We start from the raw sequence: 19,821 nt of genomic DNA on the forward strand, positions 1-19,821 counted from the left end.
ACCTATGGGTACTTCTATTTCCAGACAAAAATGCATCAGAATGTGTTGAAGAATCTTTTTCTAATACTTACATTTTCACAAGGAAATATTTGCAGATATGCCACCCACATCTTCTTGGTGCCTCCAGTTTAAGATATCACGTTGTGTGTAGTGCATGTGTTGTGTATAATAACTTTTGTACTGTAGTTGTAAGCCGCAGATAAACAGATACAGATATTATGACACAGTACTATTAGTATTATGATACAGATGTTATGACGCAGTACTATCAACAGGTCAGAAAATAGCTCAAAAAGTGCAAGATCCGTGATCTCAATTTCTGGCTAAGTCACTGTAGATCACAAGAGATGCTCAGTGAAAATGTTCTCAAAGGCCTCAATGGCTTTGGGAACATGCCAATAATTTAAGGCAACTCCACCTCTGTTTTACTGTAGAAATACATTCAACTCTTACTTTACCATATGCAGTTTGCCCTTGCTGCAGATTAACTGCACTATACATGAATACACCAGAGAGTTAACCCTGTACAGAGTCAGGTCTGGCCAAGTAGGTTTTGTTGGTTCCCGTGCAGTGCCTGGAAAACACAGCTCCCTTGCTTCCACTCCAGCTCAGCAATACAGATACCTTCTGAAAGTGGCTACCAAACCCTGATGGACCTGAGATGACCACATATTTCAGTGCCTTGCACTCTATCACCAGCATTTGCTGTAAATGCTTACACTGTCAGAGACTTTCAATTATCTATTAGCCTTTCCCCTTCTACTGCCCTGATGAAAGAGACTTGCCTCTACAGCCATATGGATGTATAGACAAGTCTTCAGGAAAGAACGCCTTCATGCATGAAGTCGTCCTTTTGCATTAGCATAAAGAAATACACCTGACTGGGCAGGTAAAACACAACAAAGATGGCATGAGATACTGGGCCATAACAGAAAACATAGGAAAATTATCAACTTATTTGTCTTAAATGTAAGTCAGATAAAGACATAGGCTTCCTTTATAAAGTGCAAGCCCAGAAACAATAGTGATTTTGGCCAGAAAGAGACCCAAGATCATATTCAACTGTAACACTCTGATTTTATCAGCTAGGTCATTAGATGTGACGGCTAGGGGAAGCGAAGCTTGACAGTAATTGCATTGTGCTATATACACAGATTCTCCAATGACAGAGGAACGAGGTCTGCTATCTTTGCTTCCCCATGTTAATAAGACAGCAATGACAATTCAAATACTTCAATAAATGACAAAAGGGAACGGCGTTACAAAACCCCCTCTAAAGTCCAGCCTGACTCACCTGACTTCCTTGCTTTCAAGGCAATGACAGCAGCCAGTTCTCTCTGTACCTAAAATACCAGGAAAGGAAAGGATGGTTATAGTTACTAGCACAGTCAAACAAAACAAAATGCAACACTGGTAAGATACTGGCTATCGATCCTTTGGAGCAGTCAACTGCACATGGAATTATGCAGGTACTTGGTTTTGACACTACAGTCACTTTTCCTAGCAAATCTATTTCCTTTTCAGCTGGGAATTTTGTGACAACTTTTTTTTTTTTAAACTTTAATTTCATGTAAATACTGCACATTCCTTAGGGAGTGGGCAATTCAGTAGCCTGACCTGTAATTTATTTGCACAGCCTATCTCTTTCACAAGCACACACTTGAAGCTTCTTCCTTTCCTTGTTAAATGTTTGTTTTGCCTCTGCTGAGCACACTGTAATGCTGGATTTATTGTGTGACTCCAGGATAAGCGAGTACTCCACGCTGAGGTTTGGCTGAGGTTCACATATGTAATTGACATTCACTTTTTGGAGCTTTCAGGAGGAAACAACCTCTCCTCATAGCACGGCTGAGCATTTCAGGACCAAAATTTGCTTGAGATGAACAGGCAGAAGTAAGAGCTGTCTGATTTCCAGATTTACAGGCTATCTCACTGGCCTGTGATGAAACAGCCCTGCCATGCTAGCCAGCTCCCTTCCTCAGCCTCTTGTCTCTGCATTCTCCATATTTTCCCTATAATCTCTACATGACCAGCTACTGTTTCTTTAGCCAGCTCAACATTACATCCACTTCTCTCCATAGGTCTTTTCCTTTTTCTATCAGTAAAATTCTGTATTATGCATTATTTTTATGCTTCATACTTCCTCACTGCCATTTTCTGTCCCATTGCAGCTCCTTCAAGTGCCCTGCACTTGACCTGCAGCACCCCAGACACTCTCTCCTGCATGCACCTCAGTTCTTCCCTACCTCTACCCCATCCACGCTCTCAGACTCTCCTGTACACCTCCCAGCTTCTTCTAATTTCCCTCATTTTCCAAAACAGCCTGTCTTTAGTATTAAAAAAAATTATGGGACTTTCCAACTATTTTTCTAGGGGTTGTCTTACCTCTCTGTACAAAGTCTCCTGCACTGCATACTAGCCATTTTGTCTAACAGACCTATGCCAAGCTCAAGGCTATTCTGCAGGGGGAGTTTTGACATCCAATTTCTGAGAGTATCTGAAATTTAAAACATCATTCACAAGACGTGGTATGATCAGAATAAGGCATGAAGCCCATGAAGGATGCCTGAAGTAGTACAATTACTAACAACTGTCAACATCCCACTCTCATGACTCAAAGTTTGAAAATGTGAAACAAGAATAGTTAACGTTATATTTGTCTGAGCAGAAAGACAGACAATGTCACCCAGGGCATCTCAGTACAGTGGTAACTCCAGTATCCACTGATCAGATACTCAGCAGCCACCCAGCAGTACCCTCCACATGTGGCAGAAGGCAGTCATACCAGAGGCCACATCCTTCCTCTGTTTGCACCCTTCCTTCCCTTGTGGCAAAGGACCAGGGAGCTTTTTTTGCTGTCCTTGCAAGGTACAAGGATCTTTTCTACTCCTTGATGCCGCCCCACTGAGAGGGACAGAGTTTTCTGACACTCCAAGCAGGAAAATATGAAGGCAGTGCCACAGTTTTCTTAATTATCGTCCTGTTTCCAGCACAATTGTGCAAGCTGGCAGTATTACCTTCCCTTCCTTCCTTCCTGTACACTCATTCCCATGTCTGGAGAACTGTTAATCATGGTTAATGTAAGCATAAACTGCAAGTAAGATGGGATAGAACAGTTCGGTGGAAAAACAACTTGTGTGCTTGTTTGCTTGCAGCAATTAATATACACTAGTAATAATACGTACAAGCTATCCAGAGTTAGAGTGGGATTTTCAATAAAAGCCCAAGTTGTTTCTGAATAACACCACCACAACTTTTTGTGGCTAAACTGCTCAGACCCTCTCCGTTCATTAAACTCAGCAGGAGGTACCAATGTTGATGCCACAATCCTGGTCTATTCTCACAGGTTACTGACAGTAAGAAACAGTGCACTGATGTCTCATCTTTATCTTTTAGCATTTAATAAATACGTTATCTCAAGATTAGCCTTAGGAGACACTACAGTCTACAACAGTTGTAAACATACCAATTAACCCAATCAAACAATTGAAAAATGCAAATGTCTCCATGAGTGCAGAAGAAAAAGCAGCATTGTGGCATCATGCACTTATATTTGCAGTATTACTTTTGCTTATAAGGTGGCACTTTTCAAGTTTGAAAGACAGTGCTAACATCACAGGCAATAAAAAGGCTGTTTTTCTGTATTTTGTCTGTTATACAAAATATCTCATTGTTTGCTGTATGCCAGGAATGCAGCTGGCATATTACTTAATCTGAGCAAAACCTCTCAGTTAAAGCAGGAGAAAAAAATGTTCCCCTAGTCCTAATATTAAGCAAACTTCCTTCATCAAAGGGTTTCATCCTGATGGTCTGAACTCCCTCTCATAGGACTCACTCAAATCACAAACAATTGGTACTGCTGAGCATCCTTCTGGATTTGCCTGGTGTCCCTGGATTTCATAATCAATATACTTCTGTGCATTTTAGTGTAAATGCACTTGACATCTCTGCTGGACATGCAATTCCTATGCATCATTACACCCATGGAAATCCGTGTACAACATTCATTCCTCACTGCACACATGCTACACATTATCATACTTCTTCCTAATAAGAATCTTCTCATCTTCAGAGGACAGAGGTAGATATTTTTCAAAAGTAAATGACAACTACTGTTCTTCTCTTATCCATGAATCTGGTCATTTTATCATAGAAGCCATAGTTATCCATCTAGTAGACAGTGCATACCACCTTTACTTTTTTCCCCTCTCTTTTTTCTGCCTGTAGTAGTCTTTTGTGGAACAGTGTTCTAGATGTCAATGTGCCAAAAGGACTTCAGATCTAGAGACGAAGTGGCAATCCTTACAGAATCTCAAAATGAACTCCTGAAACAGAAAGGTCTAAACAGCAAGGTTTTGAAAAAGAAAAGAGTCTAGTTCACATTTTTGCATCTCAAGTAATGACAGTTTGATGGACTCCAAATAAAAGTAGTATCGGCTGACATCTTAAAGTACCAGAAAACTGCATTTCCCAGATACACTGCATTAACATCCTGATATTCTCGCCTGTCCCATCACAAGGTAAGGTAAGAGCTTTGCACTGGAAACACTCTTAGCCATCCCATTGTGTTCTGGTTTTAGCCGACAAGACATTGAATATGAAGCTGCTCTTTGGGACATGACATGGGATGCATGACAGCTCTGGAATGCTTCTTTAAACCCAGGAGTAATCATTGCATTTTCTTAAAAATTCATGACCAAAAAGATTATCCGATGCAAACATATTTCAAATGGCACTTTGCACTGCTTGCATGTCAGCTGCATTTACAATTTAAGTTTGATGGTGTTGTCAGTGCCTCATTGTAATGGAGCATATGATATGAGCATATAATTTGATAGGCTCCATTCAGTTATCTTGACTGACTCTGCTTCTTCCATCATAGAATAAAGCATAAAGAAAACGTGAGACCCCCGACAAGTTAGTTTCTTATCTTTTGTATCTGACTCTGCTCTTAAAAGAGGTGTATTCCACACATTATGCACAAATTAAGAAGATAAAGAAACCTCGGCAGTTTTTTCCCCACTGCCCTTCTGACTTGGCATCATTCACCGCAGCTATCGCTATTATCTTCTACAATCTCCATAACCATTGTTTAAAACCAAGAGTGCATTTCCCTAACTAATCAGTTCTAGACTGGCTGAATCATCAAAAAAAAAAAAAAAAAAAATCACAAATTGTACAGTGAATGTGAAAAGTGGAACTCTACAAGACAAACAACACCTGGTAACAAAAAGCAGTAGGGAATCAGTAGGGACACAAGGAAAGTCAGGCTACGGTAAAGAAAAAGAGGTGGAGAAAGGAATTCACCAAACTTGTACAGATGCCTATGTCTGTGCTAGTCACTCTATAGCCCCTTCATAGAGAGTGCATACCTTACCAGTGGAGCCTAAGGTATGACTGTTTTTCCCTAAAGTAGACTTTCAAAATGAATCATACATTCAACATCCTAAAAGTGCCTGTTTCTGCTCCCTGGCTGTAAAGAGTGTCTGGGGAAGCTGGATCAGACGTAGATGCCTGCCATATGGCCACTTATATTTAGGTGAGGTGAATTCAACCCTCTGCAACAGCAATAGCTTTTATAGAGTTACAGAAATACATAATTAGACCTTACGTGCATGCATGCTTACAGTTTTTCCTGCACTCTCAGATGCTAAAACAGTGATTTATATTTTAGGCACACAGATTCCAATAATGTTCCTTAGGCTGGATCTTCACAATCAGTTTAGGTCTGAAAATTTGGGAATTTAATCCCAAAAAAGGAAAAGCTGACACAGAAGCATCCTTCTGACCTAACACAGAATGTTTTATTCCATTACAAGAAAAGCAAAAAGAAAAGCAGAAGACATGGTGGTACTATAAACACTGATGGGATCTGAACCTCCAAACCCAGTAACGTACAAAAACATCAACTCTAATCTCTGACTGCTTTAGTGCTGGGATGGAAGTAAGGTTTTGGGCTTGGGGTTTTTTTTTCACTTCTGAAACACTGGACTGAAGAGTATTGTGAACAGGATTCTGAATTATGAATTCTTCAAGGAAGACTGGTTTCATTCTGTACAAAATATGTAAACATTCAGTGAGCCAAAAAGCAAGAGTGTGAATACATTTCTAGTCATGGCTAATACCTTCAACTTTTTATTTCCAGCTCCTGCTCACAGGACTCTTTTTTTCCATACAAATTTTGAAGCTGGCAGAAAAAAAAAAAATTGGGAACCTGTATCCTAGTGAGTCCAGCCCTCTGCTGAGTGGTGCAAGCTGAAGGTTCAAACTCCCTTGGGACACACAAAGGCTCTCCATAAACTCACAGTGAGTACTTTAAATCCCAGTCTACTGTATGGAGGAAAAGCAATATTCTGGAGGGATAAGAGGAGAAGTTCATATACAGATATTAATATTTGGAGGATTCAGCTCTGGTCTTACGTCTTTTCTCCAGGGTTAGACTAGAAAATCATTATAGAGAGCCTGCACAGTTTTGTGGAAAATTGGAAAATGCAGGAGAAAAGCTCAGTCTTTTTGACACCACCATGTCAATAGATGCGTCTCAGGCCATCTGGAGATGCAACTGCCTAATTTTTCTTTAGCTAGTTAGCTACAGCAATAAAATGGTTCATTTAAAAAAAAACCCCAAAACTGCCCATGTGCCCTGCTGCTGGAATCATGCAGGATGTAGTTCAAAGGTTTGACCTTGCAAGCTAGGTGTGAAGCACTCTGAACTCACTTCCAATTACTCACATGTTTAAGGATATGCATTTTGCTCAAGTGTATCCAGCAACAGTTAGATCCAGTTCTTAAACTCAGAAATCACTTTCTTTTGTTGAGTGCTTCCCTTTTTTTAACTGATGAAAAACTATTATTCTTCTGTTTTTTGAGAGGCAAAGCTTTTGAGGGATACTGGCAATGTTTTAGAGTTGGTAGTTTTCTGTGTTTTTGAAAAGATATAACTTTGCAAGAAGTATTTTATGTTTTTCTATTTTTTTCTCTCTATTGAACTTAAAATGGAGAATAATGAGGTTCTGGGTTCTTCCATTTTCAGTTAGGAAAAAAGGTAGAGAAAACAAGGAATCTGAATATAGATAAAAAAGAAAAAACAATTTTGAAACACAAAATTTTCTAATGTCATACATTTTAAATTATTTTTGCATAAGGTTGAACATACAGAACCACTGGCTTTCCAAACACATTACAAAATGTCTTTTATAAAGACATTTGTCTTTACAAAATATAGCACAAATTCTCCTTCCCTTCCATTTTTCAGCAATTTCAAGACAATACTTCATTTGCTTTACTTAAAATAGCTCTTATCCTCATGCGTTTTTCATGACAACTTCACCCTGGCTGGTTCACTTTCATGTCTGTACTTTCTCACGTACCCAAAACAGAACTAGCATAATTCCATGTTTTGCTGATACCATGATTTCGCTGTGATGTTCGCAGAACCACACAATCACAGAATGTTTGAGGTAGGAAGGCACCTCTGGTGGTCATCTGATCCAAACCCCTGCTCAAAAGCAGGGTCAGCTAGAGCAGGTTGCTCAGGACCATGTCCAGTTGAGTTCTGAACATCTCCAAGGATGGAGACTCCACTACCTCCCTGGATAACCTGTTCTACTGTTTGATCACCCTCACAGTAAATAAGTTTTTTCTTATGTTTAATTTCTTGAATTTCAGTTTGTGCCACTGCTTCTTGTCCTGTCACAAGACATCACCAAGAAGAGCCTGGCTCCATCTTCTTTATTCCTTTCTGTCAGGTATATACATATTGGTAAGATTCTCCTATAGCCTTCTGTTCTCCAAGCTCAACTCCCAGTTCTCTCAGCCTCTCCTTGTAAGTCAGATACTCTACTCCCCTGATCATCTTCATGGTCATTCACATACACTCCAGTACATCCACATGTCTCTTGTACTGGCAGTTCAGAACTGGACCCAACACTCCAGATGTGTCACACCAGCGCCGAGTAGAGGGGAATGATCACCTCCCTTAGCCTGAAGGTAATGTTCTTAGTAATGCAGCCCAGAAGGCAGTTGGCTTTTTTGCCACAAGGGCACATTTCTGGCTCATGTTCAACCTACTGTCCACCAGGACCCCCAGGTCCTTTTCTGCAAAGCTGCTTTTCAGACAGTCAGCCCAAGCCTGTACAGGAGCATGAGGTTATTTCTCCCAGATGCAGGACATTGCATTGCCCTTTGTTGAACTTCATGAGATTGCTGTTGGCCCACCTCCCGAGTCTGTCAAGGTCCCTCTGAATGGCAGCACACCCATCTGGTGTATCAACCATTCCTTCCAGTTTTGTATCACCTGCAAACTTGCTGAGGGTGCATTCTGTACCATTGTACAGATTACATTAGATCAAGTGAATCTAGCTTAATCTTCTAAAGTCCTGTCTGTCTGCTTCTTCGAACAATGATGTTACAACAAGGTAAACAAGATGCACCAAATGCTAGCACAGACAGGATAAGCTGTTGTTTATCATGATGGAGTTTATTGAGGCTAAACATAGTTGGGAAGCCAGATACCCAGGTTTCCCAGGTGGGTCTCCTCAGAGACCACAGTATATATATATCAGCTTATGATAATCTACACCAGGGCTGCTTTCTCTCCCTTTGTCCCTAACTCCATCATTGTCTTCACACTGATGTCCACTTGACCAAGAGGATCTGCGTGTAAGCTACACTTACACACTTACAGAGTGTAAGCAGAAAAATCACCATGATCCTCCAAATTGGCATCTCCTGGGCCATGAATAGCATGGATTACAAGAGCAGGCTGCAGCAGTCATTGCTTGGACTGAGTTTAACAGCTCTGGAATTGCACGCTAGGACCTCAGTAAAGCTTCCTCCTTTCAGAGACAAAAAAGTAGTTTGCATTACAAACACCTGCTCACTAAGTCTTTAATTTGAAAGGATCCAAAACATGACAATATTTCAAACATGATCAGTACAAACTTTGATGCAGTGACCTTACCGCAGAAGTGAGACGAGCAAGAATTTCAGCATTGGTTTCTGCCGTATCTTCTATTTTTTGATCAGGCCTTAAAAAAAAAAAAAAAAAAAAAAGATTTTATGATTTCTTTCATGCTGTTTCAACATCTTTTGATTCCTGGAAAGCAAGGAACTGTGTAGCCACAGGCACTAATGTAAAAGGGCTTTTGAGATCCCACATCAAAATGATAACTGTAACATGTCAATAATTAATTGTGTCAGTAACAACAGAGTACACCCTTTGTCCCTTGCTGTCAAGAACTCTTTTGATTGGACCAATGTAAAACAGTGAGAGAATTCTTCAGCTATAAAAATATGATGAAGAACTGAAGAATGCAGGACCCTCTTAGCTCAGAGTTGCTTATTTGAATGCATGCTTTGCTCTGCTAAAAACACACTCCATCAACAGAGCAAAGAGTTTTCCATCTGCCCACCGCCCAGCTTTGCTAAGGTGTGGAGCAATACCTACGGAATGCAAGCTCACATAGATAAAGAAGACAACATCAAAATCATTATGTGACACATGAAGTTTGATGTTTAAATAAAAATATGTGAAAATGAAAAGAATACACGGAAAAAGCCAAAAATTAGCAAACTAAAGCAACAGCTGAGAACACTATTAGGTTGTCTTGACAGTTACTCACAAGACAGAGAGACTTAGTGCCTTTGCAAAAGTGGGGCAGTGCAGGAAGAACCCTTCTAGAAATGGTCACAGAAGTCTGGCCCATGTGGAAAAAGCCACACAAAAGCTGCTGTGGACAGCATGGGATAGGACTGTGTTTTTCTTTAAAACAGTCTAATTCCCATCACTAAAACATCTGCAAGCCTTTCAGAAAGTTTATTGACAATCAGAAGAAAGATACCAATATGATAGGGTTATTACTACGGGACAAAGAAAAAGAAAACGCCCTTGAGATCTTTACTTTTCATGGTATTCAAAAAGTATGGCATGCCAGCAAACTGAGCATATACGCAAAACTGCAGCTGCTGTAATAAACCTAAATCCCAGGTATTAGTAGAAGCTTCTATCTTTGACTAAATTATTTAATTGCTCATATGCCTTGATGTGTTTAGGGAGAGAGCTGACAACATGTCTGGAATATGCAACTGGTATACTGTGGTTCTTACATTCCATGTCCAAAAATTTCTTTCCTTGATTAAAAAATTAAGGTCAGAAAGCACAGAATGACACATGCATTCATTTTGGGGCAAGCATATTCAGACTAAAATGGTAATACAGATTAGAAATCACAATTATTTTCAGAACTGCCTTTCCTATTCAAAGAAAAATGTGATCTAAGATTTTAAGTGTTATAAACAGCCCAAAAGAAATAAATTAATGTAGTTTCATTTACAAAGACTGATTTATTCAGTCTTTCTCTTTATAATTTGGAATGAGATTAAAATAATTGACCTGTTTAGGTGCCTATGTTTCCCTACACATCTGATCTCTTCTGATCTCTCAGAACCAGGCTAGGACCTGATTCTTCTAAATTGGAGGCAAAAGATAGCAGCTCAGTTGACACAGCCACAGATGCAATGTGCAAACCCAGAACAGCATACAGCATAGCTATTTCTGTCTTGGGCCTTTAGCACTTCATCTTCTATTTAAAAATACTCCCAAGTATGCATCTGCATATGAGCATCGAATGGTTCTGAAACCATTAATATACTAAAAATTATAGTCAGGTCTCCGGAATCAGAGAGAAAGAGTGTATTATGATACCCAGGCTAATGGAAAAAAGTAAGACAGAATGGATACTGAGGAACAGAATCAGGACAGATATCGCCCTATTTTTTTCAAAAGGGGCCAGCTAAGACCTAGTAGGGCTGATACCAAACAGGAGCTACCAAGCTCAGGCAAACAAGCCTAATGCTTATACAGCTCAGTGGTCCGTGGGCTCGGTAGTGTGTTAAGCAGAGCAAGACACAGGGATGCTTGCCCTAGATCTGCATGCAGGCAAGTCAGGTCCAGCACAATTATTACTGTACGCCACGTGAAAGCAACTACAGTGCTTCCCAGCCCACTGATGGAGGAAGCAATATGGATACACCCATGGTCCTGGGCCAGGACCTCAACTGTCCAGTGTAAAGCCACTACATATGTCTCTACACTGGCTTTACAATCCACCTACAATGCCAATAAAAGACCCATGGATACCTGAAAGCTGTTTGTGTTCAGCAAAAGCTTTCCAGGAACTCAATAAGGCAGTAACTAAATGAATATCCCATCCTGGCTATTTGCATTAAAGGCAAATTACTTTTAAGAATGGTTACTTTTCTGAAATTAATAAAATGTAAATTATTTCAGGACAGAAGTTACAGAATACAGTGTAACACTTCTGAAAAGAAAATAACAAGCAATATGAGAAAAAGGAGAAAAAAAATCCCTGTTAACATCTCTTCAAATAATCAAAAAAATATCACGGGATATATTTCAATAGTCTAAGGTACCCAATGCATTCTTGAAATGTTCACTGAGTGTAACAGTGGTTCTGGGAATTAGGTGTTGTTATAAACACCCCCATTTACAAAGAAGAAAATAGAAGCACACAAAGATTAAACACCTGATACAAAGCCATGGCAGTCACTGGAAAACAATTCAGGACACATTGGATGAGAGCCTAAGTGATTGCTCAAGGTTGTAAGGAAGTCCATGGCACAGCTTTCAATACAGGTCTTTTGTTCCCAGGCTATTGCAATATTCACTTCTTTTCTATTCAAGTAGAATTGGCTGTGATTAACATAGGGTGTTTAATGACCCCAAGAGGCCTCTGCACCAGTCCCATCTCATTTGACAACATTTACAGGGGCTCAGTCCTGTGGAATACACACAACAACATTAGCCTTCAGTTTAGTGTGAGCTCCTAAAAATCTGCTATGTCCCCTCTTGTTTTGCATGGTAGATTCCCACTAATGTTATGTTTAACGTAGGAATTTGCCATGGTCAAAAGGCAACAGGGAGCATTTATTCAGGAACTGTAAGCACGTCTCAGTTTCAGAATGCTATTTTCATTGTAGAACTTACTATAGCATTATTTGGCAACACTGTTAATACTGACCAGAAACAAATACAAATCCATCAAAAATCTGTACAGCAAGTCAAGACTGGGCCACATTTATTTAATAGGGTTTCCAGAGAGCTGCTGAAGGAAGTGCCCAGAGCTGCTACTGCCTACTCCGGTCTACAGACTCCTTCTGGGAGAGCAGATCCATGGTGCTCCAGAGAGACCCACTGATGCACCCAGCAGTCCAGGCAAGGGCAAGGCTGCTGCCCACCAGCTGTGGAGGAGACAGAGCTCGTCTGGCTCCCAGGAACACCAAGAGATGTCCAATGTTGCCTTCTGGTACACAAGCAGGCAGTCACTTCTGATTTCATCAAAAGCAGGGAATCTAATAAATAAGGTAAGAATTTCTCTATCCTTATGTACATACAGAATTAATGCCGTCAATACAGACTATGAGAAAAAGTAAGACAGAAAAATGAATACAAAAATATTAAATTCCAAGAAAGGCTATGCTTCTGATGGTATGCAAAACAGCTTATATATTTGAGAAAAGACAAACACACACTGCACGGAAGAGTTTTTAGAATTGCCCTCTTTCTTCATGAAAGAGAGTATATCAGTTTATTTAACCTCATCAGATAACTTCTAACAAACACCTCATCACATCTATTCCCTTTCAGATTGTGTTTTAGCAGTGTATTATTTGCATCAAGCATGGAGAATTTTGAACCTGGAAAAGCCTTCTTTCCCTTTAATATCACACTCCCTCGAGAGTATACCATTCTTTAAAATTCGATTCCTTCAATATATATTTTTTTTAAAAAGCACCCTCACAATCTGACAGGTAAAACCTCCAGAAAATAATTCTTCAGTGACAATGTTCCCAGAACGAATCCAACTTCAGCTAAAATTTGAATAATGTGAGCAGGAATGAGCTGGAAATGTACAATAATGAATAATTGTTCAATTCATGTGACAGGGATCATCCTCCACTAGAAATGACAGTTGCACTGGAACGATAAAACTGCAAAGGAGACTCTAAAATAGTGGTACTCTCCAGCCAAGGTCAGCATGCAGGACACATTTTTAACTCGAACCTAAAAAGTCTTCAACCCATTTTCCTAACCAGCATCCTTCACATAACATATCAATATGACCTATCTGTTCTGTCTTTTTGATTCAAAGCCTTTGTACGAGTAGCCATGAACCATGAAAAGTGGTCTGATTTGCAGTGATAATGAGGAAAACCCCAATTCCCACTGAAATCAAGATGAAATCGCCCTGATATTTAAGGGACAGCCAAACTGCTTAGCACCAGAGTAGGCTGAAAGACAAGAATTTCTATTTGCAAAAATATTCAAAGGTTTTCTCCCATATGAGTCATCTGCTTAGATGATCACATTCAGTGCCCTGCTCTAGCCAATTTAGGCTCCTTGTCACTTGGCTACACTCACTCAAGCTGACCAAATAAATGCGTTTTCAAGGAATCCCCACTCCAGAAGTGTCAGTCTCTGGTTGGTGAGGGCAGTCAGCAATAGGAGAGGGAATTAAATTTCTGCCCTGAGCCATGCAGAGAAATTACTGAGAATTTTTTCTACCAGCTCAACATGTCTGAATTTAAGAAGCTGGGCTTGAGACAGCTTACAGGAACTCTGGGCTTTGTGCTCCTTTAAAATATTTCCACTGGCCATTTATTTGAGAGAATGTGTTTTTAAAATCTAGTATGTAGAGAAGGAAAGTACTTATAGAAGAAAGTTTTGTCTTTGACGTCAAAGAGAATAAATCCTAGTACTGCAGAGTAATCGTTCTCCACAGCATAAGTATCAGATTTGAGGATTCATCATGCTAGGGACAATGAAAGAATTTAACCCAACTTGTCTATCCAGCCAGCTCCTGCAGATTTGCTAAGGCATGAGTGGTCATGAGCCTCCAGACCTCTCACTGACACCTTTTTTCCTATATTTTGGCTTCTCACTGTGGCACAAATAACTATGGTTTCCTTCTAGCTGTTCTAAATAGGCAATGTTTAGAGCGCAGCTGTTTCAGTACAGAGGGTATGACAACATCCAATAGTCAGGTGAAAGAGGAGACATATAGGAAGCTAAAGTCCTAAAAGGCATAGTCTGAAAAAGGAATAATAATGTGAGATTACAGAGCTCTGGCAAACATACAGTAGCAAACTAAAATCAGATGACTGAAGCTACCACATTTCTACACATCCTCGCTATCCATCGGATAGCTGATCCTGACACAGCACAGGGCATCTGGTCTGCTAGTCAATCAGCTCCACAGCATGCCTGCCGCCAAATTTGTGCCAAACCTCCAAATGTAAGAAGAGACCAAAAAAATAATAAAGCCATTTGCCCAAGTAATATAGCAAGCTAGAGTCAGCAAGCTAGTGCATAAGAACCACAATATGCCAAAAACCCCAAGTCAAGTGCCTTCATTTGTCTACCCACACTGACTTTCTCAGATGAAAAGCCCATCTCTGCAAAGCTTGTCAACCCTGAAAAGAAAGCTGGCTCTTTTGCACAGTGGTTTGGGGGTAAACAGTGTCATTATAAGCCAGCCACTTACAAAACAGTCAGCAAAAGTTGCAAACAGCTGTATAGGCACACTTACAGATTACACATGTCAATCCTGGGAGGAGACAATGGCAGTAGTTGAAGTAGGAGCTTTACTCCATTCTTCCATCCTTCCTCTTTCTCAAATTCACAGAAAAGGTAGGTACATTCATCTGCTGAGAACTGGTAGAAAGCATGAGTGTCTTGAAAATAGAGTTGTCTGTCCACTGTTAGAAAAAAGAACATTAGATAGCCTTTAAACCTTTACTGTGTAAAGGTTCTGTGTCCCCACCACATTCTGTATTGCACTTGACTTTAATGCTGAGTTGCACCACCACGCAGGGCAAAAGGATTGCAAACTCAGCATAGTTTGCACTCTCTCCTACACTCTCATATTAACTCAGTGCATCCAAACAGGACAACCCCAAAACCTCAATTTGAAGATCTCCAGGCTCCTGAAATTCAAGCATTAAGACTGCTGAGTATTTAAGCAATTTTGGAATCAGTTCAGAATTAGGGGATAAAAACATTCCATTTGACAGGTTTCTGAGCCTCAATTTCCATTGGCTTCTAATCTGTTCTCACTAATGGGCAGGCACTAGTAAACAAAGTTCAGTAATGGCTATGCAGCCCATCATTATCCCAGCTTCTCCTCAAATTCAGGGCTATTGGATTTGTAGACTAGACCTGGGTAAGATGATGCACCAGTACAACAGCTGTCGTCTTCCCTGGCATAACCAGGATTGAACTGGGATTGAAGGATGGGGTCCAAAGCCTAAAGCACAAGCTCCTGCTGGGAGAGTCATTCAGCCCTTGTTAAGGCTGCATGATCAGACATACTATCAGTGTAGTCGGAGCAGAAGAAAACCTTTAAGTATACTGTCAGCATACATACACAGAAATCTTCCATAACACCTCACCTTTTTGCAAGGAGGAAAGTTAAGTGTCTGGCACAGACCCCAGGACGGGGCATACTCTGAGTTGAGCTACATAAGTAGTCCCAGCTACAAAGTAAAGTCCATCAGATTTCCAGAGGTTGGTTACCAGTGTAATTATTGCCAACCACATTAGCTGGACCAAACCCCTAAATCTGGTGGGGAAGGTGGGGACAGCCGGGTAGAACCTGGCATCACCACTGTCTCAAGGATCTGAATCCTCTCTCAGTCCATTGTAATCTAAACCTATGAAAAACAGAGAGGAAGGGAAAATCATTAATAGCTAGAGAAGTCATCTGGCAAAGCCGTGACCTGCAGTGACTAAACAGCTGCTGTCTTGTGAAAAACCTAAAAGAGCTCGAGGAGAAAAAAAAAAAAATAGGCTGGAAAAGACACACACACTGTCTGCAACTTGGCAATAGGCAATTGCATTTGCAAAAGCAAAAGGAGGGAAATCGCCTAAAAAAAGAGATTCGTCTTTGGTATTTATGAAATGATAGGTCACAGAGGTGAGCCTACCGAAGAGACAGTGAAATAAACAACTGTCAAGAAAAATGGATCAATGTGCATTTTTTTTCTTTCCCTCCTTCCTCTCCCACCAAAAATGTGAGTCTTATCCTATGCAGGAGAAACCGATAGCCTTCCTGACACTAGAAGTACTATCAAGACTGACCTGATAATATAATGCCCATATCCAGGAGGAGCTGCCACACTCCAACTGCTGTAGATCTGCACTTAACAAAAGGACACTGCTCCAAAAGCCAGTCTACCAGTTCTGATCCAATACAGCTTCTCCTGAAAATAAGCAAAAAATCACTTCTTACACTACAGTAATCTTAAAATGCTCTTTTATAATAAAGAGCTATTTTGAAAGCTATTAAAAGTGAATCCTTTTGTTCAGCAGGGCAAACCCTTTGTCTCAATTACTAATTTTTGTAATCCTATTCATTTCAAGGGAAGAAATTATTCTGGCAAGTCTCAGGAGATGACCCTAGTTACAACATGGGAACTCGTGTTAGATGAGTAAGTACCCTTACGTACCTACTTCATGTGGCACACTTTACAATATGTAATATTTTTATCAATTTGTGCTGCATACAGACAATCATCCAAAGATGTATAAGAGCTAAATAAAATCCAGCTTTTAGCCTCAGGATTTTTTTCCCTTTCTGAGCACAGGCATAAGCAATACAGCTACACAATATATGTGCAAGACCTTGAGTGTTGCTCTAGAATGTACTTCATCTTTCACATTACTGGTAAACTTATCTTTTTACATCATAAAAAAAAGAAGTTGTGGCTTTTCCTAAAGTACAGGTATGAATGAATGGTGCTATAATAGAAACCTGAACGTTTTGGCATAACTGAAAATAGGAGGAAGTATTTATGCTGTAATGCAACACAAATGGAAAATCACTTCATTACAGAAATATTCCATAAATTACATGCAAATATCACTGTGTAACTAAATCTTAGGAATCCAATTAATCTCTTTTATAACTCCAGAACAGGGCTGAATTTAATACTCTTTCTTGTCAACAAAATAACAGGCAAACACAACTGTATATGAAATCATAAACAATTAAATTAATGGACATACAATCAGGCCACTACTGCTTTCTGACAACAGACAAAGTAACATAAGAAAAGACATTAAAATACATGAGATTTTAAATAATTTTTTAGAAAATATTTTTGATTTTTAGTAAGAGACACAAAATCTCACTCTCAGAATTTACCCTCTTGTCAAATTAGGGCATAGACAAATGCAAATAAAATCCATCCAGTTGATTAAAACAAATTATCTCGGGTTACCTGCAAATGCCAGTAAGGTACACCCTGTCTTTAATCAGGTCAGATGCTTGTAGAGTAAAAATATTCCTGAGAGCTCTCCCAGCACACGAAGAACTTTCTCCATAAATCTGAATGAAAAGAGAAATTGAGAACTGTGACAAACAGGGATTTATTCCTGCTGTAGTAAATTGCCTTGCCACTGTCCACTCCCTTCCTCTGAGCAATGCCTTCTCCCCAGCTAAACAGCAAGCAAGCAGTCAAAGCCTCATAGGAAATGCACCCCAACTTCTGCCATACCCAGTTGTATCCTGGGCTGCAGATGCCCCCACAAGCCGGACTACTTTTACATTTGTTGCCTTAGAAAAGCAGAGGTGGTACTACCTGTCTGCTTTACCTTTGAACAACAGACAAGTTCAAATGAAAGCAACTGTTATTCTTGCAAAGCAAAAAGACTATATTAACCATTGCAAAACCACACAAATACAGTTAAAATTAAACATTATTCCATATGTATTTGAGTTAAATGATTTAATACAAGCCTAATACAAATTGAAACACTATTTCATAGTTTATTCTTTTTGTTCAGAAACTTTGGAGGCATCCTATGATGGCTACAGATCAGTTCATCCATATTTTGCCAGGAGGATGTGGTCTTTCAGAATGGGCACACCTCTGACTTCCCCCACACCTGATTTCTACCTTACACCTCAAGGCTGCAGATGTGCCTATCAAAACAGGACCCAACTCCATCTTCCATAAAACGATGTTCCACCTGGACTCTCTATACCACTCCTTACTGATGAATTTAAGTCAGGCTTCTGTTGTGATGTTTCCTCACCATCCCAGCAAAACACATCAGTAACACAAATAACTAACTTGAAAGAAAAACAATGCCACAGTTTCACCTTTTTTTGTTTGTTTGTTTCCTATGTTTAGGAATCTTTCAAGGAATATAAAATAGTCCTGAGACAGTAAAATCTTGTGAGATGCAAAAACAGAGCTCTCAGATATTGCAAAAGTAAGCTGAACTGTGGCAATCATTTAAATGGCTAGGAAGCAAGCGCACATCGGAATTCAAAACAATTCAGTTTGTAAATTCAGTAATAGAAGTAGACAATTTCTATCACACATAAATTACAACTTGTTAACCGGATTTAACTACAGACCACATTCACAAGTGTCTTCAAAGCTATGATTAAGAGGTTGAACCAAAGCAATAAGATTCCTAACATGTTTTTTGATGAAATGGAATTAAAAAGAAGCTTGACAAGTACCTTGTTCGAAGGAGTTTCCAAATACGGATTTGAAATTCTTCTGGACAGGGTCTGTAAGACAATTTGGTAGAGCTTTAGTTTTGTTCTGTTTTTTGTATGGAAAAAAGTAGCAGCAATCTAGGTCTTTTAGCTACTGAAATCTAAATAAAAAGAATTTATCAAGTCATCTGAGTAGCCTAACTGAAGTCTCCAAATTTTTTTTTTTTCACATCAGGAAAAAGCTTTGGTAAACTCAGTTCTGTGTTGTCTACTACATTTATTCTTGATCTGGAGAAGAAGATGAGCAATAAGATGGCAAAGCCTGTAGACAACACACAATGATTTGGCTGAGGAAAGACCAGAAATAACAGTGAAGAATTTCAAGATAAACCTAAAAAAAGGTAGGTGAAAAGACAGTATCATGATGAGCTCACCATTAAAAGCAGCATGTACTAGAGGGAGAAAATGTAATTACACATGCTCTAATACCTCTTACAGCAAACTTTATCAATTCAGTAAAGACACCTCAGGGTCACAGAATACTTCTCAAGGAAGACCACTCTTCTAAATGAAATTCTTAACTGTAGTTAAAAAAAAAATTAGGATAAATGAGGAACAAAATGGTGACCAATGGGGAGGTAACATCGCTCTAATGTAGATCAGCATTATCTCTACCATGCTACATGCTGCACTGGTAACAGCATCTCAAAAAATGGACGTTCCAATGTTAGAGGGGATTTAGACAATAACACTAGTAGGTATAATAAAGGATTTGGATAAATTTTAATATGAGAAGAGACAGAAAAGACTGTAACTATTTACCTTATAATGGAGAGATTACAGGGGACATAATGCAATTATACAAAATAATGAAATAGCACAGAGAAAAGACAGACTTTCTGTGCTCTGTTCTATATAACATGAGCATAACTGATCATTCAATGAAATTAGAGAGGATTTATATTTGAGGAGGAAAAGCAAAATGACACATAACTCTTCACAGCAGAGAAACACAAATGCCAAAACCTTACTGCTGATCAGTAAAGACTGGGGATTTAAAGTTATAAAATTAACTGTGAACCAGAACTCTGGAAGGCAAACGGAGACAGGACTCTACGAGAGTCAGGTTACCCCACCTTTACTCACCATGATACTTCCATATCTTGTCAATGTTAAAAGACAAGATATTGTCTACTCTGATGCTTACTGGAAACTTATATCTTACTACAAGCCACACAAGACACAAACAAACATCGCCTAAAAGAAGTCTGGACGTGGAACAGAAGAC

General features: G+C 39.5%; 1 protein-coding gene across 2 annotated transcripts in view; it reads right to left on the bottom strand.

Annotated features, from left to right (window-relative positions):
• The window catches only part of RAPGEF5 (Rap guanine nucleotide exchange factor 5), a 162,491-nt gene that overhangs the window by 112,556 nt on the left and 30,114 nt on the right, over positions 1 to 19,821 (bottom strand). For both annotated transcript variants that reach the window (XM_075705573.1, XM_075705572.1), the window contains exons 2-7: positions 18,555 to 18,605; positions 17,302 to 17,408; positions 16,160 to 16,281; positions 14,610 to 14,778; positions 8,963 to 9,029; positions 1,295 to 1,343 (exon numbers count right to left, since the gene is read on the bottom strand). In XM_075705573.1, the coding sequence (XP_075561688.1) occupies positions 1,295 to 1,343; positions 8,963 to 9,029; positions 14,610 to 14,778; positions 16,160 to 16,281; positions 17,302 to 17,408; positions 18,555 to 18,605 (565 nt within the window). The remainder of the gene's footprint in view (positions 1 to 1,294; positions 1,344 to 8,962; positions 9,030 to 14,609; positions 14,779 to 16,159; positions 16,282 to 17,301; positions 17,409 to 18,554; positions 18,606 to 19,821) is intronic.

Source organism: Pelecanus crispus, chromosome 2, assembly GCF_030463565.1.
Source record: "Pelecanus crispus isolate bPelCri1 chromosome 2, bPelCri1.pri, whole genome shotgun sequence".
Classification (NCBI taxonomy): Eukaryota; Metazoa; Chordata; class Aves; order Pelecaniformes; family Pelecanidae; genus Pelecanus; species Pelecanus crispus.